Genomic DNA, 22,635 nt, shown 5'->3' on the forward strand with positions numbered 1-22,635 from the left:
CTCCCTGGTATTGGTACATCGCAGTGCTGCGCATGTATAAAATAACCCTCGTTCTGGCGATTCCCCATCAGTACAGTTTACGTACGCTTTGTAAACGTTTCTCTGTTAGTTAAACTCAAACCTACTATCTCATAATGTCTGGCCGCGGCAAAGGAGGCAAAGTTAAGGGAAAGGCAAAGTCCCGTTCCAACCGGGCAGGATTGCAGTTCCCGGTCGGTCGTATCCACCGTCTGCTCAGGAAGGGCAACTACGCCGAGCGAGTTGGTGCTGGCGCTCCAGTCTACTTGGCTGCCGTCATGGAATATCTGGCTGCTGAAGTTCTGGAATTGGCGGGAAACGCTGCTCGTGATAACAAGAAGACCAGAATCATTCCCCGTCATCTGCAGTTGGCCATCCGTAACGATGAGGAATTGAACAAACTGCTGTCTGGCGTTACCATTGCACAGGGTGGTGTGTTGCCAAACATTCAGGCTGTTCTGTTGCCCAAGAAAACCGAAAAGAAGGCCTAAATTACTTCCCGCTCGACTGAAGACCGTGCGCATCAAACCAAAACCGTCCTTTTCAGGACGACAATATTCGTTCTACCGCTAGAGAGTTGTTCGAAATTATGTATTTGGTGTAAAGTAAACTATTGTATAAGTACGTCTAGGTGTCAATTGCAAATAATATCCAACTACTATCGGCACACAGCACGTCAGCCACTCGCCGTCGTTGGTGGTGCTACCAATCGCATTCGTTTAGCACCAACCACTGCTGCTTGCATCTGGATTGTGTGCTGTTTTGCTGGTGGAAAAAAACATCCCAGTAGTGTTAGTTTGTCATAAACAAAGGTGCGCTTAGAGTTAAGTCACAGGAATGTTATTAGTTTGTCATAAACAAAGGTGTGCTTAGAGTTAAGTTACGAGGAATGTTATTCTCAACTTCCACCTAGATTGTGTGCTGTTTTGCTGGTGGAAACATGCCAGCAGTGTTAGTTTGTCATTATCAAAGGTGGGCTTTGAGTTAAGTTTTCTAGGTGAATATCGAGCATCCTCACACACCACATCCTCCATCGTTTGCCATAAAGGGGTAGAAGTTTGAAATATGGGTAGAGAAATCACGGCTGATGCTGAAGCCGTTTCATTGTCATTTTGCCTACCGACTTGTGCACTCGATACAAACGGAACACATATGTCGTTACCTGCGTCGTTCAGTCTGCCCTGCCGTTAAAAACAATAATGGCGTAATGTAATGTAACCGATTAATTGGCTAGCGTAGGCTAGGCGTAGCGTAATGTAACCGATTCATTGGCTCTTTCACGATAGCGAGAGATACGAAGATGTTGGAAGTCGAATGGTGTATTTTAGCCGAAATGCGCCAAGAGTTAGTCTAGATTTAGCGAAAATATGGGAATAAGTTGACTTCGTCAGTTATTCCGAGGGAATAATTCCTGATAACTCTTTTGTGGAATGTGGTAGTGGCCCTGAAAAGGGCCGTTTTTAGAATGGTAACTAACGTAGACCAAATTTAGGCACGTTCTCCACGGATACGGCGAGCCAGCTGAATGTCCTTGGGCATGATAGTGACACGCTTGGCGTGGATGGCGCACAGGTTGGTATCTTCGAAAAGACCGACCAGATAGGCCTCGCTAGCTTCCTGTAGGGCCATGACAGCCGAGCTCTGGAAGCGCAGGTCAGTCTTGAAGTCCTGAGCAATTTCACGAACCAGGCGCTGGAAGGGCAGCTTGCGGATCAGCAGCTCAGTTGACTTCTGATAGCGACGGATTTCACGCAGAGCGACGGTTCCTGGCCGATAACGATGGGGCTTCTTGACTCCTCCGGTAGCCGGGGCGCTCTTGCGAGCGGCTTTGGTAGCCAGCTGCTTGCGAGGAGCCTTTCCTCCAGTAGACTTACGGGCAGTCTGCTTGGTACGAGCCATTGTATGATGGTGAAGTTTGTTTTACAATCCAAACGAATGCGTTGAAACGAGGCGAAATAATGAGGGTCGAAAACTCGACGTCTACTTTTATATGCTTGTTTCGACGCAGGCAACCAATCAGAAGCCCCGAAAGAATAGGAAAAGCAAGAATGGCAAGAAGAAAGCACCCCTCGTGCGGGTATAAAAGTGGCAGTCCGCCAGCGGAAGGCATCAGTTTCATTACAACCGTAGTCGAACACCGAACTAAACATACAAAATGACTGGCCGTGGTAAGGGAGGCAAAGGACTAGGAAAAGGAGGCGCTAAGCGTCATCGCAAGGTTTTGCGTGATAACATCCAGGGTATCACCAAGCCCGCCATCCGTCGTTTGGCTCGTCGTGGTGGAGTCAAGCGTATCTCTGGTCTTATCTACGAGGAAACCCGTGGAGTGCTGAAGGTATTCCTGGAAAATGTCATTCGTGATGCTGTTACCTACACTGAACACGCCAAGCGTAAAACCGTAACCGCCATGGATGTTGTCTACGCTCTGAAGCGTCAGGGACGTACTCTGTACGGTTTCGGAGGTTAAATCGTATCCATATTTCCGCTCTCAAAACGGCCCTTTTCAGGGCCACCAAACACATTCCCAAAAGAGTTATCAGGTCAAAATTCAATTACTAATAGCAGTCTGCCATCGTACGGTGTTATGTATCCAACAAGCAAGTTTTTGATTGCCGTCATGAACGACTCGTAAACCCCTCCTCCCGACACATTCTCCGTTTCATTCGTAGCCATCAGGCTGTGTGTTTTGTTGTTGCTCTAGAGTTCAGATAAGTTTATTCCTGTTTTCCAAGTTTACGCTGTATTAGCAGAGCGAATACGATTAGCAGCTCGACGAAATCTCAAGAAACAGTTACTACCTAAATCGTTCGTTTTGACGCCTTCAACTATCCACACAAGTTCCATCTAGCTTCATACCACTCACGTGCATGCATCTCCTACCCGGACTTCATTGCCAGGTAGCAATCGTTCGTGCTGATTCTGCATAACTGTTGTTGTTGGGCATGCATCTCCTACCCGTGTCATTCGTAGCCATCAGGCTGTGTGTTTTGTTGTTGCTCAAGAGTTCAGATAAGTTTATTCCTGTTTTCCAAGTTTACGCTGTATTAGCAGGGCGAATACGATAACCAGCTCGGCGAAATCTCAAGAAACAGTTACTACCTAAATCGTTCGTTTTGACGCCTTCAACTATCCACACAAGTTCCATCTAGCTTCATACCACTCACGTGCATGCATCTCCTACCCGGACTTCATTGTCAGGTAGCAATCGTTCGTGCTGATTCTGCATAACTGTACCATTCCGTTTTTGCTTGTTTTGCTTAACTTCATTTTTTTCGGTATGCGTTGTTGAGCATCTGGCGCATACCACCGTGCAGTGATTGATTGTATATAATGAATGTGTGTCATCATATTTCACTCATCTTAAACAAAACTATGAAACCAGTTGATAATCCGTTTTCGACTGAGCACCCACAAACCGCTTCCAACGTCGTCATCCACATCGTTAACACACCCAGATTGTGGTGCAAAATTACTTCGGAAACGCGCGAAAACTAACTCGAGTGATCTGTGCAATCACAAAGCACCATGTAAGCATGGTATTCGCTAAGAGATTTGAGTCCGAATTCATGTTCTACTACAACTAGGCTGTCAAGGACAAGTGACGAACTCATTATGGCTTCATCGAATAGTGATCGTAGAACAGATTGTTTGTGAGCTTTTAAAAAATGGGAAAATCTTATAAATTTTTAATATTTGCATATAAATTCTCAAATTTACTTGATTCCAACGAAAATAGCTTTGACGCGAAGTGTCATACTAATACTCTTTACTTCTGCATTCGGTTTGCTTAACTGATTGACAGAAACTTTGTTATTTCGTTCAGTATGTTGTGGGTCACGCACTATCAAAGTTACCCCGTTTTACGGTAATGCCAACTTTCGACGGCAAAATTTAAGATAAAAATGTTTTCTACAGTGTGCAGGAATAATCAGATTATACTCCACAAAACTACCAAAGTTACCCCGCCTTGCGGTATGATTAAGTTTGTAACGGTTACCTCAGCTGAGAAACCTGATAAAGTCTAGAAGAACACGGTTTTCCTCATTCAAAACTGCATTTCGATAGTCCCGAAGATGGGGATCAGTGAGAGAGGTGGGTCCATGTATGTAGTGGATCAAAACACTACAACAGCACTTTATCTGCTGGGTAAGTGAACGGTATGTTACTGAAAGCATACTTTTTGGCGTTTCTTTCGGAATCTATGGTATGGTATGGTTTTCAACGGCAAATCGACGCGCGTACAGTATGGCTCATAAAAAAAAAAAAAAAAAAAAAAAAAATACGGAAGGTGCAATCGCAACTACAGTCACCCCACAGTTATGGATCAACTAAGGGTCACTTTTCTGAACAAGACATGATTAAAATAAATGATCCATAACTGTGGTACGGGTTTCAATGCCCCACAGTTATGAATCAACGTTTGTGGGAATACGGTCGGAAAAAATATGATCGAGCATTTTATAATTGATTGCGATGTTGCACAGATTTATGGCTCACGTAGGTAAAATGTGTTCTGCGTAATTGCAACTCTGTTTGATGAGATATTCCCGTTTTAATCCAACTCTGATCCATATCAGAGTGCTATCCATAACTGTGGGGTGACTGTTGTTGTTGACAATATGAGTGTTTTCGGTCTCATAGTATGGGGACGGCTTTTAGTGAACTTGTGGGCGCTTGAGACAGTTTGGCAGTCATGTGTATAACTTATGTCATTTGTGCCTATGCTTTGCCTCTTTTAATTGCGAACAACCTTCCCTTCTATTCCAATGTTGGGTCTTCCAGTTTTGATTTTTCACACTCTAACAACGCCCCGTATTATCCGCATCCATTTCGCCCAATTTCAGAATCCACTGACCTAATAACCGAATAACGATGAATGAATTAAACTCCTCTATGCGTAGTGTGCCTTTATTTGTATATTTTACTTTGAATTTTGGTTATTAGAAACGGAACTCCCCAGCATACAACAACACATCGAACCATTAGGCATTTGTCGATCAGCCACAATAAAATTTAACAATAAACTCATATTTATAAACAGCGTAAAACTATCTTTTCCTGAATAAAGAAATAAAGAATAAAGAAAAAAAAATCCATTGTGAATGGTTCATTTTTCTTATCATTTGGATGTCGTTCATTCGAAACGGAATATTACGAATGTTATACTGTGAATATCATTCTAAAACAAAACACATTATAATGCAAAACTTCTTAAGGCCCGTCATTCGTTTTGGCAACAATGATGACTTTTCAGCATGCATTTCAAAGTGATAAAACTCAGTCGTGATAGTTTATATTGACTTGAAAAAGAATCACTGTACGCGCTAACATGCATAAAGTATGCTGATACTTTTTCAACTGATTTTCTTCGATTCGAAATCGTGAGATGAATTAGCAACAATCATTAACGACGCGTACAAATTTCAACGACGGCCTGCTTCGCCTTAACGGCTACGGGTTTGAATGATCGAAAAACAATTATGGATCCTGCTTCCTTAAACGCATAAAGTGATCAGTGAAAAATAGAAGCAACCGTTCCATCGGAAGCGATGCTGAGCTCCGCCAATGTGGATAGAACAGTGATAGTTATGCTTTCCAGCAAAGAAGCATGAGACACACCATCAGCAACAGTTTGTATTACCTCGAAAAGGAAAACCCCCGAGATACACGATAAGGAAATTGGCTATTATTTTGTGTTAAAAATGGGCTGCGTACATCCTTGGAGTTAGCATGTAAGTAGATTTTGAATACCATTTACCCAAGATTTGGAATTTTGAATACCATTTACCCAAGATTGGTATTTTTGTTTTATTTTTTATTTATTTATTATTTTTTTTTTCTCTACTGGTTGGGACTGGACCTACCTCTCTGCCTGGCCCTTTTGCAGTTCGAGATCAGTGCGTTGTTCATTATTGAAAAAAAAAAAGAAAAAAAAAACGAACGAAGCAACACCTCAAATCGTCAAGCAAGAGCATAATTTCAGAAATTCAAGTTGAAAACAAATTGTTCGATTGATTATCGAGTGACCAATCGGTCAAGGTATCAGCTTGAAAGACTGTCTAGATGTGTGCTCTTCACCTTGAGATTCGCCTTGAGAAAATCATCGATCGTACGGTAAAAGGAATATTCTTAGTAGTAACTCTTTGATATGATCTTCATTGGTAGTCCTGAAAAGGACTGATTGGATAATGAATACTGTTTCACAGTACAGTTGCGGGTGCTTCCGAAAGTTGCTAACTTTACTTTTTGGCAGCGGTCTTCTTTGCGGCAGCTTTCTTGGCTGGGGCAGCCTTCTTCGGTTTTGGGGTCTTTGGCTTCTTTGCGGCGGTCTTCGAAGGTTTGGTGGCCTTTTGCTTCGGGGCAGCAGCCTTCTTTACACCTCCGGCCTTTTTGGCAGCCTTTGCACCGGCAGCTTTGGCTTTCTTCGCTGCAGCTGGCTTCTTGGCTTTCTTTTCGCCGGCTGGCTTCTTGGCCTTCTTCTCTCCAGCTGGTTTCTTGGCAGCCTTCTTCTTCTCTCCGGCAGCCTTCTTGGGTTTCTTCTCACCGGCCTTCTTCGTTTTCTTTTCACCGGCGGCCTTCTTAGCATCAGCCTTCAGTTTGAACGATCCGGAGGCACCAGTTCCCTTGGTTTGGACAAACTTGCCCTTTTCGACACCATTCTTCAGCGCCTTCTTCAGGAATGGGGCAAGCTTGGCGACATCGCATTTGTAGTTGGCAGCAATGTACTTCTTGATGGCCTGCAAGGAGGATCCGTTCCGTTCCTTCAGGGTTTTGATAGCAGCAACCACCATATCGTTCACCGGGGGATGGGTCGATGGCTTCTTTGGCTTGCCCTGTCCCTTAGGGGCCCTTGGCTTCTTGGCCTTGGCTGGCGAGACAGCAGGGGCTGCGGCAGCGGCTTCAGCGGCGACTTCAGACATTTTGAAAGGCAGAAATAGTAATGCTTACACGTTAGAGTAAACGAATGAAGACAAATCTGGCAACAGTACGGTGTTCGGAAGAGATGTCTGTGTTAGGGATGCAGACATGGTCGTCCACTGAATGACTGTTCGTGAAATATTGTATATTTTTTTGGTAACATCTTTCTAAAACTCAGTTTTCCGTTCTTCACTAAACATATTTACATTTTAGTATGTCCGTCTGGCGAGTATATGAATCTCGCTAGCAGCCCATTACCGCTACACTGGGCTGGCATTGAGAAAAGTACCACGTAAACATGTCGTAATGGCACTCGTGCTTCATATGGTGTGGCTTCGCTAGATAAAACAATTAATAGCAACTATTGAAACAATGCTATCATGCTTGCCGGTAATGAATTTAGAAACATCAATAGTCGCTCTTTGCGTTTACATTCATATATTATGAAAAATCCGTTACCTTATGGCTCATAACAGGTCTCAAACAAAGTCATTCCCAGTGCTGACGGGCGATGTTCGTGGGTTTGGTTTAAGTAAACTTTTAACAATGTTAATTTGATGGTTTTCCATAAACCATACCCACAACATGGGCTCGATAAAAATGTCAATCAATCAATTTTATTTTAATCTGTAAACAAAATAGTCATGTAACTCATAATCGTTTAAAAACAAAGCAACTCTCACCCGCTTGAGATATACCCACCGTTGATTGTCCAATTTCAACAAATGCGTTGCCTTAGCCATCGATGCCACCGCACTGCACAGGATAGTGAATGTTTAGTTAAGATTTTGGTTTATGTTGAAATTTATAACTGCAAACTCGCTACAATAAAATACAATCTGTAATATCAGACAGCACACCCCGCAAGAACATCGCTGCCAGTGCGAGTCTGTAGGACATGCATAGCCCTGAATAAGAATCAACGCGTTAGGTCAGTGCCGCGTTTGTTGTAGTTTGGTTAATTAAACTTTCTGTCGGTTTCATTACTGTTAATTCCATGTAAGCAAGAAATTAAAAGAAGCTTTGGTAATCGATCCCCGAAATGTGAAACCGAAAAACGCGTGAGCACCAAACAATGTACGTGTACATACGGCACCTATACGTTTCCGGTTTAAGAATCGTTTTCGGGATGCAGCCGAAAGTTGCTGCAGTTGTTGATTATTTGTAGAACTGATTGATTGCTCGTCAGCCTTGAAGATCTGAGTACTGATATATAATGTCTGTCGTTAGGCCTGGTGGAACCCGCTCCGGTACGGAGAACAAGGACACCTCAATAGGGAAAATTTAATGCCCTACCTTCACCACTAGCACAAACGGCGCCGTCCATGAGCGTAGCATGAGCTCCATGGTTCATATTTTAAAAGATTGAAATTAAGTTCACGTACTTTGGCGTGATTTGAGATTCTAACGTAATGGGCTCACTAATAGCTCACTCACTTTGTTGAATATGTTACTTTTGCTACTAGGCTAGATCGATATATTGCTTTGCTGCTGTCTGATACGAGAAGGCAGACCGTTTCACTCATAATGATATTATTTTCTCTCTGTGCGATACCTGAAAGTAGGCAGCAAATCATACAGGTTGAGTTTAGGGCGTCATTGCACTATTCGGTAAGTATTGTCAGTTCAGTCAGGCTTTTTGCAAAGCATAGAGGTCCAAGTAGATATTTTGAAACAACCAAAGGTTGGTAACAAGTAGTCGGGGGATCAATTTGACATTGAATCATGTAAGCAAACTACGATGGGGTGGTATGATGTTCGCCATTACGAAACAGTCGGTTTAGCTATTGAGTATTACAGTCGCTGCGAAGGGTCATTTTTTCCGAATTTAACTCTTTTCTATGATTGAAATAGTGGCCCTGAAAAGGGCCTTTTGGTTTGCTGCGATTATTCGATGTCGGTCGTCATTTACTTGGAGCTGGTGTACTTGGTGACGGCCTTGGTGCCTTCGGAAACAGCATGCTTAGCCAATTCTCCTGGAAGCAGAAGACGGACGGCGGTTTGAATTTCGCGGGAAGTGATTGTCGAGCGCTTGTTGTAGTGAGCAAGACGGGAGGCTTCGGCGGCAATACGTTCAAAGATGTCGTTGACGAAGCTGTTCATGATGCTCATAGCCTTTGAAGAAACGCCAGTGTCGGGATGGACTTGCTTCAACACCTTGTAGATGTAGATGGCATAGCTCTCCTTCCTGCGCTGCTTCTTCTTCTTCTTGTCGCCCTTGACAATGTTCTTCTGGGCCTTGCCGGATTTCTTCGCGGCCTTTCCACTGGTTTTCGGTGCCATCGCTATAGGTTTGACGTTGTTTTCGATCCAAAGGGAAACAGAAACTGATGCCGTTCGACCGGAGCGGTTTATCTTTTATACTCGTAGAATAGAGAGCACCGCTACGCCCCTTCGATTTGTTTGCTGTTTCGATGTTTCCACTTCTACCTCCCTGGTATTGGTACATCGCAGTGCTGCGCATGTATAAAATAACCCTCGTTCTGGCGATTCCCCATCAGTACAGTTTACGTACGCTTTGTAAACGTTTCTCTGTTAGTTAAACTCAAACCTACTATCTCATAATGTCTGGCCGCGGCAAAGGAGGCAAAGTTAAGGGAAAGGCAAAGTCCCGTTCCAACCGGGCAGGATTGCAGTTCCCGGTCGGTCGTATCCACCGTCTGCTCAGGAAGGGCAACTACGCCGAGCGAGTTGGTGCTGGCGCTCCAGTCTACTTGGCTGCCGTCATGGAATATCTGGCTGCTGAAGTTCTGGAATTGGCGGGAAACGCTGCTCGTGATAACAAGAAGACCAGAATCATTCCCCGTCATCTGCAGTTGGCCATCCGTAACGATGAGGAATTGAACAAACTGCTGTCTGGCGTTACCATTGCACAGGGTGGTGTGTTGCCAAACATTCAGGCTGTTCTGTTGCCCAAGAAAACCGAAAAGAAGGCCTAAATTACTTCCCGCTCGACTGAAGACCGTGCGCATCAAACCAAAACCGTCCTTTTCAGGACGACAATATTCGTTCTACCGCTAGAGAGTTGTTCGAAATTATGTATTTGGTGTAAAGTAAACTATTGTATAAGTACGTCTAGGTGTCAATTGCAAATAATATCCAACTACTATCGGCACACAGCACGTCAGCCACTCGCCGTCGTTGGTGGTGCTACCAATCGCATTCGTTTAGCACCAACCACTGCTGCTTGCATCTGGATTGTGTGCTGTTTTGCTGGTGGAAAAAAAACATCCCAGTAGTGTTAGTTTGTCATAAACAAAGGTGCGCTTAGAGTTAAGTCACAGGAATGTTATTAGTTTGTCATAAACAAAGGTGTGCTTAGAGTTAAGTTACGAGGAATGTTATTCTCAACTTCCACCTAGATTGTGTGCTGTTTTGCTGGTGGAAACATGCCAGCAGTGTTAGTTTGTCATTATCAAAGGTGGGCTTTGAGTTAAGTTTTCTAGGTGAATATCGAGCATCCTCACACACCACATCCTCCATCGTTTGCCATAAAGGGTAGAAGTTTGAAATATGGGTAGAGAAATCACGGCTGATGCTGAAGCCGTTTCATTGTCATTTTGCCTACCGACTTGTGCACTCGATACAAACGGAACACATATGTCGTTACCTGCGTCGTTCAGTCTGCCCTGCCGTTAAAAACAATAATGGCGTAATGTAATGTAACCGATTAATTGGCTAGCGTAGGCTAGGCGTAGCGTAATGTAACCGATTCATTGGCTCTTTCACGATAGCGAGAGATACGAAGATGTTGGAAGTCGAATGGTGTATTTTAGCCGAAATGCGCCAAGAGTTAGTCTAGATTTAGCGAAAATATGGGAATAAGTTGACTTCGTCAGTTATTCCGAGGGAATAATTCCTGATAACTCTTTTTGTGGAATGTGGTAGTGGCCCTGAAAAGGGCCGTTTTTAGAATGGTAACTAACGTAGACCAAATTTAGGCACGTTCTCCACGGATACGGCGAGCCAGCTGAATGTCCTTGGGCATGATAGTGACACGCTTGGCGTGGATGGCGCACAGGTTGGTATCTTCGAAAAGACCGACCAGATAGGCCTCGCTAGCTTCCTGTAGGGCCATGACAGCCGAGCTCTGGAAGCGCAGGTCAGTCTTGAAGTCCTGAGCAATTTCACGAACCAGGCGCTGGAAGGGCAGCTTGCGGATCAGCAGCTCAGTTGACTTCTGATAGCGACGGATTTCACGCAGAGCGACGGTTCCTGGCCGATAACGATGGGGCTTCTTGACTCCTCCGGTAGCCGGGGCGCTCTTGCGAGCGGCTTTGGTAGCCAGCTGCTTGCGAGGAGCCTTTCCTCCAGTAGACTTACGGGCAGTCTGCTTGGTACGAGCCATTGTATGATGGTGAAGTTTGTTTTACAATCCAAACGAATGCGTTTGAAACGAGGCGAAAATAATGAGGGTCGAAACTCGACGTCTACTTTTATATGCTTGTTTCGACGCAGGCAAACCAATCAGAAGCCCCGAAAAGAATAGGAAAAGCAAGAATGGCAAGAGAAAGCACCCCTCGTGGCGGGTATAAAAGTGGCAGTCCGCCAGCGGAAGGCATCAGTTTCATTACAACCGTAGTCGAACACCGAACTAAACATACAAAATGACTGGCCGTGGTAAGGGAGGCAAAGGACTAGGGAAAAGGAGGCGCTAAGCGTCATCGCAAGGTTTTGCGTGATAACATCCAGGGTATCACCAAGCCCGCCATCCGTCGTTTGGCTCGTCGTGGTGGAGTCAAGCGTATCTCTGGTCTTATCTACGAGGAAACCCGTGGAGTGCTGAAGGTATTCCTGGAAAATGTCATTCGTGATGCTGTTACCTACACTGAACACGCCAAGCGTAAAACCGTAACCGCCATGGATGTTGTCTACGCTCTGAAGCGTCAGGGACGTACTCTGTACGGTTTCGGAGGTTAAATCGTATCCATATTTCCGCTCTCAAAACGGCCCTTTTTCAGGGCCACCAAACACATTCCCAAAAGAGTTATCAGGTCAAAATTCAATTACTAATAGCAGTCTGCCATCGTACGGTGTTATGTATCCAACAAGCAAGTTTTTGATTGCCGTCATGAACGACTCGTAAACCCCTCCTCCCGACACATTCTCCGTTTCATTCGTAGCCATCAGGCTGTGTGTTTTGTTGTTGCTCTAGAGTTCAGATAAGTTTATTCCTGTTTTCCAAGTTTACGCTGTATTAGCAGAGCGAATACGATTAGCAGCTCGACGAAATCTCAAGAAACAGTTACTACCTAAATCGTTCGTTTTGACGCCTTCAACTATCCACACAAGTTCCATCTAGCTTCATACCACTCACGTGCATGCATCTCCTACCCGGACTTCATTGCCAGGTAGCAATCGTTCGTGCTGATTCTGCATAACTGTTGTTGTGGCATGCATCTCCTACCCGTGTCATTCGTAGCCATCAGGCTGTGTGTTTTGTTGTTGCCTCAAGAGTTCAGATAAGTTTATTCCTGTTTTCCAAGTTTACGCTGTATTAGCAGGGCGAATACGATAACCAGCTCGGCGAAATCTCAAGAAACAGTTACTACCTAAATCGTTCGTTTTGACGCCTTCAACTATCCACACAAGTTCATCTAGCTTCATACCACTCACGTGCATGCATCTCCTACCCGGACTTCATTGTCAGGTAGCAATCGTTCGTGCTGATTCTGCATAACTGTACCATTCCGTTTTTGCTTGTTTTGCTTAACTTCATTTTTTTCGGTATGCGTTGTTGAGCATCTGGCGCATACCACCGTGCAGTGATTGATTGTATATAATGAATGTGTGTCATCATATTTCACTCATCTTAAACAAAACTATGAAACCAGTTGATAATCCGTTTTCGACTGAGCACCCACAAACCGCTTCCAACGTCGTCATCCACATCGTTAACACACCCAGATTGTGGGTGCAAAATTACTTCGGAAACGCGCGAAACTAACTCGAGTGATCTGTGCAATCACAAAGCACCATGTAAGGCATGGTATTCGCTAAGAGATTTGAGTCCGAATTCATGTTCTACTACAACTAGGCTGTCAAGGACAAGTGACGAACTCATTATGGCTTCATCGAATAGTGATCGTAGAACAGATTGTTTGTGAGCTTTTTAAAAAATGGGAAAAATCTTATAAATTTTTAATATTTGCATATAAATTCTCAAATTTACTTGATTCCAACGAAAATAGCTTTGACGCGAAGTGTCATACTAATACTCTTTACTTCTGCATTCGGTTTGCTTAACTGATTGACAGAAACTTTGTTATTTCGTTCAGTATGTTGTGGGTCACGCACTATCAAAGTTACCCCGTTTTACGGTAATGCCAACTTTCGACGGCAAAATTTAAGATAAAAATTGTTTTCTACAGTGTGCAGGAATAATCAGATTATACTCCACAAAACTACCAAAGTTACCCCGCCTTGCGGTATGATTAAGTTTGTAACGGTTACCTCAGCTGAGAAACCTGATAAAGTCTAGAAGAAACACGGGTTTTTCCTCATTCAAAAACTGCATTTCGATAGTCCCGAAGATGGGGATCATGGAGAGAGGTGGGTCCATGTATGTAGTGGATCAAAACACTTACAACAGCACTTTATCTGCTGGGTAAGTGAACGGTATGTTACTGAAAGCATACTTTTTGGCGTTTCTTTCGGAATCTATGGTATGGTATTGGTTTTCAACGGCAAATCGACGCCGCGTACAGTATGGCTCATAAAAAAAAAAAAAAAAAAAAAAAAAATACGGAAGGTGCAATCGCAACTACAGTCACCCCCACAGTTATGGATCAAACTAAGGGTCACTTTTCTGAAACAAGACATGATTAAAATAAATGATCCATAACTGTGGTACGGTTTCAATGCCCCACAGTTATGAATCAACGTTTGTGGGAATACGGTCGGAAAAAATATGATCGAGCATTTTATAATTGATTGCGATGTTGCACAGATTTATGGCTCACGTAGGTAAAATGTGTTCTGCGTAATTGCAAACTCTGTTTGATGAGATATTTCCCGTTTTAATCCAACTCTGATCCATATCAGAGTGCTATCCATAACTGTGGGGTGACTGTTGTTGTTGACAATATGAGTGTTTTCGGTCTCATGAGTATGGGGACGGCTTTTAGTGAACTTGTGGGCGCTTGAGACAGTTTGGCAGTCATGTGTATAACTTATGTCATTTGTGCCTATGCTTTGCCTCTTTTAATTGCGAACAACCTTCCCTTCTATTCCAATGTTGGGTCTTCCAGTTTTGATTTTTCACACTCTAACAACGCCCCGTATTATCCGCATCCATTTCGCCCAATTTCAGAATCCACTGACCTAATAACCGAATAAACGGATGAAATGAATTAAACTCCTCTATGCGTAGTGTGCCTTTATTTTGTATATTTTACTTTGAATTTTGGTTATTAGAAACGGAACTCCCAGCATACAACAACACATCGAACCATTAGGCATTTGTCGATCAGCCACAATAAAAATTTAACAATAAACTCATATTTATAAACAGCGTAAAAACTATCTTTTCCTGAATAAAGAAATAAAGAATAAAGAAAAAAAAAATCCATTGTGAATGGTTCATTTTTCTTATCATTTGGATGTCGTTCATTCGAAACGGAATATTACGAATGTTATACTGTTGAATATCATTCTAAAACAAAACACATTATAATGCAAAACTTCTTAAGGCCCGTCATTCGTTTTGGCAACAATGATGACTTTTCAGCATGCATTTCAAAGTGATAAAACTCAGTCGTGATAGTTTATATTGACTTGAAAAAAAATCCCTGTACGCGCTAACATGCATAAAGTATGCTGATACTTTTTCAACTGATTTTCTTCGATTCGAAATCGTGAGATGAATTAGCAACAATCATTAACGACGCGTACAAATTTCAACGACGGCCTGCTTCGCCTTAACGGCTACGGGTTTGAATGATCGAAAAACAATTATGGATCCTGCTTCCTTAAACGCATAAAGTGATCAGTGAAAAATAGAAGCAACCGTTCCATCGGAAGCGATGCTGAGCTCCGCCAATGTGGATAGAACAGTGATAGTTATGCTTTCCAGCAAAGAAGCATGAGACACCCATCAGCAACAGTTTGTATTACCTCGAAAAGGAAAACCCCCGAGATACACGATAAGGAAATGGCTATTATTTTGTGTTAAAATGGGCTGCGTACATCCTTGGAGTTAGCATGTAAGTAGATTTTGAATACCATTTACCCAAGATTTGGAATTTTGAATACCATTTACCCAAGATTGGTTATTTTTGTTTATTTTTTATTTATTTTATTTTTTTTTTTCTCTACTGGTTGGGACTGGACCTACCTCTCTGCCTGGCCCTTTTGCAGTTCGAGATCAGTGCGTTGTTCATTATTGAAAAAAAAAAGAAAAAAAAAAAACGAACGAAGCAACACCTCAAATCGTCAAGCAAGAGCATAATTTCAGAAATTCAAGTTGAAAACAAATTGTTCGATTGATTATCGAGTGACCAATCGGTCAAGGTATCAGCTTGAAAGACTGTCTAGATGTTGTGCTCTTCACCTTGAATTTCGCCTTGAGAAAATCATCGATCGTACGGTAAAAGGAATATTCTTAGTATAACTCTTTGATATGATCTTCATTGGTAGTCCTGAAAAGGACTGATTGGATAATGAATACTGTTTCACAGTACAGTTGCGGTGCTTCCGAAAGTTGCTAACTTTACTTTTTGGCAGCGGTCTTCTTTGCGGCAGCTTTCTTGGCTGGGGCAGCCTTCTTCGGTTTTGGGGTCTTTGGCTTTTTTGCGGCGGTCTTCGAAGGTTTGTGGCCTTTTGCTTCGGGGCAGCAGCCTTCTTTACACCTCCGGCCTTTTGGCAGCCTTTGCACCGCAGCTTTGGCTTTCTTCGCTGCAGCTGCTTCTTGGCTTTCTTTTCGCCGGCGGCTTCTTGGCCTTCTTCTCTCCAGCTGGTTTCTTGGCAGCTTCTTCTTCTCTCCGGCAGCTTCTTGGGTTTCTTCTCACCGGCCTTCTTCGTTTTCTTTTCACCGGCGGCCTTCTAAGCATCAGCCTTCAGTTTGAACGATCCGGAGGCACCAGTTCCTTGGTTTGGACAAACTTGCCCTTTTCGACACCATTCTTCAGCGCCTTCTTCAGGAATGGGCAAGCTTGGCGAAATCGCATTTGTAGTTGGCAGCAATGTACTTCTTGATGGCCTGCCAAGGAGGATCCGTTCCGTTCCTTCAGGTTTTGATAGCAGCAACCACCATATCGTTCACCGGGGTGGGTCGATGGCTTCTTTGGCTTGCCCTGTCCCTTAGGGCCCTTGGCTTCTTGGCCTTGGCTGGCGAGACAGCAGGGCTGCGGCAGCGGCTTCAGCGGCGACTTCAAACATTTTGAAAGGCAGAAATAGTAATGCTTACACGTTAGAGTAAACGAATGAAGACAAATCTGGCAACAGTACGGTGTTCGGAAGAGATGTCTGTGTTAGGGATGCAGACATGGTCGTCCACTGAAGACTGTTCGTGAAATATTGTATATTTTTTTGGTAACATCTTTCTAAAACTCAGTTTTCCGTTCTTCACTAAACATATTACATTTTAGTATGTCCGTCTGGCGAGTATATGAATCTCGCTAGCAGCCCATTACCGCTACACTGGCTGGCATTGAGAAAAGTACCACGTAAACATGTCGTAATGGCACTCGTGCTTCATATGGTGTGGCTTCGCTAGATAAAACAATTAATAGCAACTATTGAAACAATGCTATCATGCTTGCCGGTAATGAATTTAGAAACATCAATAGTCGCTCTTTGCGTTTACATTCATATATTATGAAAAAATCCGTTACCTTATGGCTCATAACAGGTCTCAAACAAAGTCATTCCCAGTGCTGACGGGCGATGTTCGTGGGTTTGGTTTAAGTAAACTTTTAACAATGTTAATTTGATGTTTTTTTCCATAACAATACCACAACATGGGCTCGATAAAAATGTCAATCAATCAATTTTATTTAAATCTGTAAACAAATAGTCATGTAACTCATAATCGTTTAAAAACAAAGCAACTCTCACCCGCTTGAGATATACCCACCGTTGATTGTCCAATTTCAACAAATGCGTTGCCTTAGCCATCGATGCCACCGCACTGCACAGGATAGTTGAATGTTTAGTTAAGATTTTGGTTTATGTTGAAATTTATAACTGCAAACTCGCTACAATAAAATACAATCTGTAATATCAGACAGCACACCCCGCAAGAACATCGCTGCCAGTGCGAGTCTGTAGGACATGCATAGCCCTGAATAAGATCAACGCGTTAGGTCAGTGCCGCGTTTGTTGTAGTTTGGTTAATTAAACTTTCTGTCGGTTTCATTACTGTTAATTCCATGTAAGCAAGAAATAAAAGAAGCTTTGGTAATCGATCCCCGAAATGTGAAACCGAAAAAACGCGTGAGCACCAAACAATGTACGTGTACATACGGCACCTATACGTTCCGGTTTAAGAATCGTTTTCGGGATGCAGCCGAAAGTTGCTGCAGTTGTTGATTATTTGTAGAACTGATTGATTGCTCGTCAGCCTTGAAGATCTGAGTACTGATATATAATGTCTGTCGTTAGGCCTGGTGGAACCCGCTCCGGTACGGAGAACAAGGACACCTCAATAGGAAAATTTAATGCCCTACCTTCACCACTAGCACAAACGGCGCCGTCCATGAGCGTAGCATGAGCTCCATGGTTCATATTTTAAAAGATTGAAATTAAGTTCACGTACTTTGGCGTGATTTGAGATTCTAACGTAATGGGCTCACAAATAGCTCACTCACTTTGTTGAATATGTTACTTTTGCTACTAGGCTAGATCGATATATTGCTTTGCTGCTGTCTGATACGAGAAGCAGACCGTTTCACTCATAATGATATTATTTTCTCTCTGTGCGATACCTGAAAGTAGGCAGCAAATCATACAGGTTGAGTTTAGGGCGTCATTGCACTATTCGGTAAGTATTGTCAGTTCAGTCAGGCTTTTTGCAAAGCATAGAGGTCCAAGTAGATATTTTGAAACAACCAAAGGTTGGTAACAAGTAGTCGGGGGATCAATTTGACATTGAATCATGTAAGCAAACTACGATGTGGGTGTGGTATGATGTTCGCCATTACGAAACAGTCGTTTAGCTATTGAGTATTACAGTCGCTGCGAAGGGTCATTTTTTCCGAATTTAACTCTTTTCTATGATTGAAATAGTGGCCCTGAAAAAGGCCTTTTGGTTTGCTGCGAATTATTCGATGTCGGTCGTCATTTACTTGGAGCTGGTGTTACTTGGTGACGGCCTTGGTGCCTTCGGAAACAGCATGCTTAGCCAATTCTCCTGGAAGCAGAAGACGGGACGGCGGTTTGAATTTCGCGGGAAGTGATTGTCGAGCGCTTGTTGTAGTGAGCAAGACGGCGAGGCTTCGGCAGCAATACGTTCAAAGATGTCGTTGACGAAGCTGTTCATGATGCTCATAGCCTTTGAAGAAACGCCAGTGTCGGGATGGACTTGCTTCAACACCTTGTAGATGTAGATGGCATAGCTCTCCTTCCTGCGGCTGCTTCTTCTTCTTCTTAGTCGCCCTTGACAATGTTCTTCTGGGCCTTGCCGGATTTCTTCGCGGCCTTTCCACTGGTTTTCGGTGCCATCGCTATAGGTTTGACGTTTGTTTTCGATCCAAGGGAAACAGAAACTGATGCCGTTCGACCGGAGCGGTTTATCTTTTTATACTCGTAGAATAGAGAGCACCAGCTACGCCCCTTCGATTTGTTTGCTGTTTCGATCGTTTCCACTTCTACCTCCCTGGTATTGGTACATCGCAGTGCTTGCGCATGTATAAAAATAACCCTCGTTCTGGCGATTCCCCATCAGTACAGTTTACGTACGCTTTGTTAAACGTTTCTCTGTTAGTTAAACTCAAACCTACTATCTCATAATGTCTGGCCGCGGCAAAGGAGGCAAAGTTAAGGGAAAGGCAAAGTCCCGTTCCAACCGGGCAGGATTGCAGTTCCCGGGTCGGTCGTATCCACCGTCTGCTCAGGAAGGGCAACTACGCCGAGCGAGTTGGTGCTGGCGCTCCAGTCTACTTGGCTGCCGTCATGGAATATCTGGCTGCTGAAGTTCTGGAATTGGCGGGAAACGCTGCTCGTGATAACAAGAAGACCAGAATTCATTCCCCGTCATCTGCAGTTGGCCATCCGTAACGATGAGGAATTGAACAAACTGCTGTTGGCGTTACCATTGCACAGGGTTGGTGTGTTGCCAAACATTCAGGCTGTTCTGTTGCCCAAGAAAACCGAAAAGAAGGCCTAAAATTTACTTCCCGCTCGACTGAAGACCGTGCGCATCAAACCAAAAACCGTCCTTTTCAGGACGACAATATCGTTCTACCGCTTAGAGAGTTGTTCGAAATATGTATTTGGTGTAAAGTAAACTATTGTATAAGTACGTCTAGGTGTCAATTGCAAATAATATCCAACTACTATCGGCACACAGCACGTCAGCCACTCGCCGTCGTTGGTGGTGCTACCAATCGCATTCGTTTAGCACCAACCACTGCTGCTTGCATCTGGATTGTGTTGCTGTTTTTGCTGGTGGAAAAAAAAACATCCCAGTAGTGTTAGTTTGTCATAAACAAAGGTGCGCTTAGAGTAAGTCACAGGAATGTTATTAGTTTGTCATAAACAAAGGTGTGCTTAGAGTTAAGTTACGAGGAATGTTATTCTCAACTTCCACCTAGATTGTGTGCTGTTTTGCTGGTGGAAACATGCCAGCAGTGTTAGTTTGTCATTATCAAAGGTGGGCTTTGAGTTAAGTTTTCTAGGTGAATATCGAGCATCCTCACACACCACATCCTCCATCGTTTGCCATAAAGGGGTAGAAGTTTGAAATATGGGTAGAGAAATCACGGCTGATGCTGAAGCCGTTTCATTGTCATTTTGCCCTACCGACTTGTGCACTCGATACAAACGGAAACACATATGTCGTTACCTGCGTCGTTCAGTCTGCCCTGCCGTTAAAACAATAATGGCGTAATGTAATGTAACCGATTAATTGGCTAGCGTAGGCTAGGCGTAGGTAATGTAACCGATTCATTGGCTCTTTCACGATAGCGAGAGATACGAAGATGTTGGAAGTCGAATGGTGTATTTTAGCCGAAATGCGCCAAGAGTTAGTCTAGATTTAGCGAAAATATGGGAATAAGTTGACTTCGTCAGTTATTCCGAGGGAATAATTCCTGATAACTCTTTTGTGGAATGTGGTAGTGGCCCTGAAAAGGGCCGTTTTTTAGAATGGTAACTAACGTAGACCAATTTTAGGCACGTTCTCCACGGATACGGCGAGCCAGCTGAATGTCCTTGGGCATGATAGTGACAGCCTGGCGTGGATGGCGCACAGGTTGGTATCTTCGAAAAGACCGACCAGATAGGCCTCGCTAGCTTCCTGTAGGGCCATGACAGCCGAGCTCTGGAAGCGCAGGTCAGTCTTGAAGTCCTGAGCAATTTCACGAACCAGGCGCTGGAAGGGCAGCTTGCGGATCAGCAGCTCAGTTGACTTCTGAATAGCGGGCGGATTTCACGCAGAGCGACGGTTCCTGGCCGATAACGATGGGGCTTCTTGACTCCTCCGGTAGCCGGGGCGCTCTTGCGAGCGGCTTTGGTAGCCAGCTGCTTGCGAGGAGCCTTTCCTCCAGTAGACTTACGGGCAGTCTGCTTGGTACGAGCCATTGTATGATGGGTGAGTTTGTTTTACAATCCAAACGAATGCGTTGAAACGAGGCGAAATAATGAGGGTCGAAAACTCGACGTCTACTTTTATATGCTTGTTTCGACGCAGCAACCAATCAAGAAGCCCCGAAAGAATAGAAAAGCAAGAATGGCAAGAAGAAAGCACCCCTCGTGCGGGTATAAAAGTGGCAGTCCGCCAGCGGAAGGCATCAGTTTCATTACAACCGTAGTCGAACACCGAACTAAAACATACAAAATGACTGGCCGTGGTAAGGGAGGCAAAGGACTAGGAAAAGGAGGCGCTAAGCGTCATCGCAAGTTTTTGCGTGATAACATCCAGGGTATCACCAAGCCCGCCATCCGTCGTTTGGCTCGTCGTGGTGGAGTCAAGCGTATCTCTGGTCTTATCTACGAGGAAACCCGTGGAGTGCTGAAGGTATTCCTGGAAAATGTCATTCGTGATGCTGTTACCTACACTGAACACGCCAAGCGTAAAACCGTAACCGCCATGGATGTTGTCTACGCTCTGAAGCGTCAGGGACGTACTCTGTACGGTTTCGGAGGTTAAATCGTATCCATATTTCCGCTCTCAAAACGGCCCTTTTCAGGGCCCCAAACACATTCCCAAAAGAGTTATCAGGTCAAAATTCAATTACTAATAGCAGTCTGCCATCGTAACGGTGTTAGTACCAACAAGCAAGTTTTTTGATTGCCGTCATGAACGACTCGTAAACCCTCCTCCCGACAGCATTCTCCGTTTCATTCGTAGCCATCAGGCTGGTGTGTTTTGTTGTTGCTCTAGAGTTCAGATAAGTTTATTCCTGTTTTCCAAGTTTACGCTGTATTAGCAGAGGAATACGATTAGCAGCTCGACGAAATCTCAAGAAACAGTTACTACCTAAATCGTTCGTTTTGACGCCTTCAACTATCCACACAAGTTCCATCTAGCTTCATACCACTCACGTGCATGCATCTCCTACCCGGACTTCATTGCAGGTAGCAATCGTTCGTGCTGATTCTGCATAACTGTCCATTCCGTTTTTGCTTTGTTTTGCTAATCTTCCTTTTTTTCGGTATGCGTTGTTGAGCATCTGGCGCATACCACCGTGCAGTGATTGATTGTATATATGAATGTGTGCATCAATATTTCACTCATCTTAACAAAACTATGAAACCAGTTGAATAATCCGTTTTCGACTGAGCACCCACAAACCGCTTCCAACGTCGCATCCACACGTTAACCACACCCAGATGTGGTGCAAAATACTTCGGAAACGCGCGAAACCTAAACTCGAGTGATTCTGTGCAATCACAAAGCACCATGTAAAGCATGGTATTCGCTAAGAGATTTGAAGTCCGAATTCATGTTCTACTACAACTAGGCTGTCAAGGACAAGTGACGAACTCATTATGGCTTCATCGAATAGTGATCGTAGAACAGATTGTTTGTGAGCTTTTTAAAAAATGGGAAAATCTTATAAATTTTAATATTTGCATATAAATTCTCAAATTTACTTGATTCCAACGAAAATAGCTTTGACGCGAAGTGTCATACTAATACTCTTTACTTCTGCATTCGGTTTGCTTAACTGATTGACAGAAACTTTGTTATTTCGTTCAGTAATGTTGTGGGTCACGCACTATCAAAGTTACCCGTTTTACGGTAATGCCAACTTTCGACGGCAAAATTTAGATAAAAATGTTTTCTACAGTGTGCAGGAATAATCAATTATACCTCCACAAAACTAACAAAGTTACCCCGCCTTGCGGTATGATTAAGTTTAACGGTTACCTCAGCTGAGAAACCTGAATAAAGTCTGAAGAACACGGTTTCCTCATTCAAAACTGCATTTCGATAGTCCCGAAGATGGGGATCAGTGAGAGAGGTGGTGTCCATGTATGTAGTGGATCAAAACACTACAACAGCACTTTATCTGCTGGTAAGTGAACGGTTTTATG

General features: G+C 43.7%; 11 protein-coding genes and 1 pseudogene across 11 annotated transcripts; 6 read left to right on the top strand and 6 right to left on the bottom strand.

Annotated features, from left to right (window-relative positions):
* Nucleotides 1-35: 35 nt before the first annotated feature.
* Nucleotides 36-685, top strand: LOC110680836 (histone H2A). The gene has a single exon (XM_021856626.1). It carries the CDS (start codon nt 135-137, stop codon nt 507-509), a length of 375 nt encoding a protein of 124 aa, XP_021712318.1. The 5' UTR covers nt 36-134; the 3' UTR covers nt 510-685.
* Nucleotides 686-1,480: 795 nt separating this feature from the next.
* LOC110680834 (histone H3) lies at nt 1,481-1,945 on the bottom strand. The gene has a single exon (XM_021856624.1). The coding sequence runs from the start codon at nt 1,915-1,917 to the stop codon at nt 1,507-1,509; it is 411 nt and encodes a 136-aa protein (XP_021712316.1). The 5' UTR covers nt 1,918-1,945; the 3' UTR covers nt 1,481-1,506.
* Nucleotides 1,918-4,298, top strand: LOC110680840 (histone H4). The gene has a single exon (XM_021856631.1). It carries the CDS (start codon nt 2,174-2,176, stop codon nt 2,483-2,485), a length of 312 nt encoding a protein of 103 aa, XP_021712323.1. The 5' UTR covers nt 1,918-2,173; the 3' UTR covers nt 2,486-4,298.
* Nucleotides 4,299-6,154: 1,856 nt separating this feature from the next.
* Nucleotides 6,155-6,997, bottom strand: LOC110680832 (histone H1B-like). Its single transcript, XM_021856622.1, has one exon. The coding sequence runs from the start codon at nt 6,936-6,938 to the stop codon at nt 6,258-6,260; it is 681 nt and encodes a 226-aa protein (XP_021712314.1). The 5' UTR covers nt 6,939-6,997; the 3' UTR covers nt 6,155-6,257.
* A 1,847-nt stretch (nt 6,998-8,844) lies between these two features.
* Nucleotides 8,845-9,219, bottom strand: LOC5578468 (histone H2B). Its single transcript, XM_001656941.1, has one exon. It carries the CDS (start codon nt 9,217-9,219, stop codon nt 8,845-8,847), a length of 375 nt encoding a protein of 124 aa, XP_001656991.1.
* A 182-nt stretch (nt 9,220-9,401) lies between these two features.
* On the top strand, nt 9,402-10,051 carry LOC110680843 (histone H2A). The gene has a single exon (XM_021856636.1). The coding sequence runs from the start codon at nt 9,501-9,503 to the stop codon at nt 9,873-9,875; it is 375 nt and encodes a 124-aa protein (XP_021712328.1). The 5' UTR covers nt 9,402-9,500; the 3' UTR covers nt 9,876-10,051.
* Nucleotides 10,052-10,854: 803 nt separating this feature from the next.
* LOC110680842 (histone H3) lies at nt 10,855-11,321 on the bottom strand. Its single transcript, XM_021856634.1, has one exon. It carries the CDS (start codon nt 11,282-11,284, stop codon nt 10,874-10,876), a length of 411 nt encoding a protein of 136 aa, XP_021712326.1. The 5' UTR covers nt 11,285-11,321; the 3' UTR covers nt 10,855-10,873.
* A 115-nt stretch (nt 11,322-11,436) lies between these two features.
* On the top strand, nt 11,437-11,886 carry LOC5578467 (histone H4). The gene is made up of 2 exons (XM_001656940.2): nt 11,437-11,514; nt 11,578-11,886. The coding sequence occupies exons 1-2, from the start codon at nt 11,437-11,439 to the stop codon at nt 11,854-11,856; spliced, it is 357 nt and encodes a 118-aa protein (XP_001656990.2). The 3' UTR covers nt 11,857-11,886.
* Nucleotides 11,887-15,992: 4,106 nt separating this feature from the next.
* Nucleotides 15,993-18,597, bottom strand: LOC110680841 (histone H1B-like). The gene is made up of 2 exons (XM_021856632.1): nt 18,538-18,597; nt 15,993-16,304 (listed from the first exon to the last, which is right to left on the bottom strand). The coding sequence occupies exons 1-2, from the start codon at nt 18,595-18,597 to the stop codon at nt 15,993-15,995; spliced, it is 372 nt and encodes a 123-aa protein (XP_021712324.1).
* Nucleotides 18,598-18,884: 287 nt separating this feature from the next.
* On the top strand, nt 18,885-19,261 carry LOC5578469 (histone H2A). Its single transcript, XM_021856633.1, has 2 exons — nt 18,885-19,007; nt 19,139-19,261. The coding sequence occupies exons 1-2, from the start codon at nt 18,885-18,887 to the stop codon at nt 19,259-19,261; spliced, it is 246 nt and encodes an 81-aa protein (XP_021712325.1).
* A 1,003-nt stretch (nt 19,262-20,264) lies between these two features.
* On the bottom strand, nt 20,265-20,700 carry LOC5578470 (annotated as a pseudogene).
* A 232-nt stretch (nt 20,701-20,932) lies between these two features.
* On the top strand, nt 20,933-21,278 carry LOC5578471 (histone H4). Its single transcript, XM_001656944.2, has one exon. It carries the CDS (start codon nt 20,933-20,935, stop codon nt 21,242-21,244), a length of 312 nt encoding a protein of 103 aa, XP_001656994.2. The 3' UTR covers nt 21,245-21,278.
* Nucleotides 21,279-22,635: the final 1,357 nt, after the last annotated feature.

Source organism: Aedes aegypti, unplaced genomic scaffold (genome assembly GCF_002204515.2).
Source record: "Aedes aegypti strain LVP_AGWG unplaced genomic scaffold, AaegL5.0 Primary Assembly AGWG_AaegL5_hic_scaff_1910_PBJ_arrow, whole genome shotgun sequence".
In the NCBI taxonomy this organism is placed as follows: domain Eukaryota; kingdom Metazoa; phylum Arthropoda; class Insecta; order Diptera; family Culicidae; genus Aedes; species Aedes aegypti.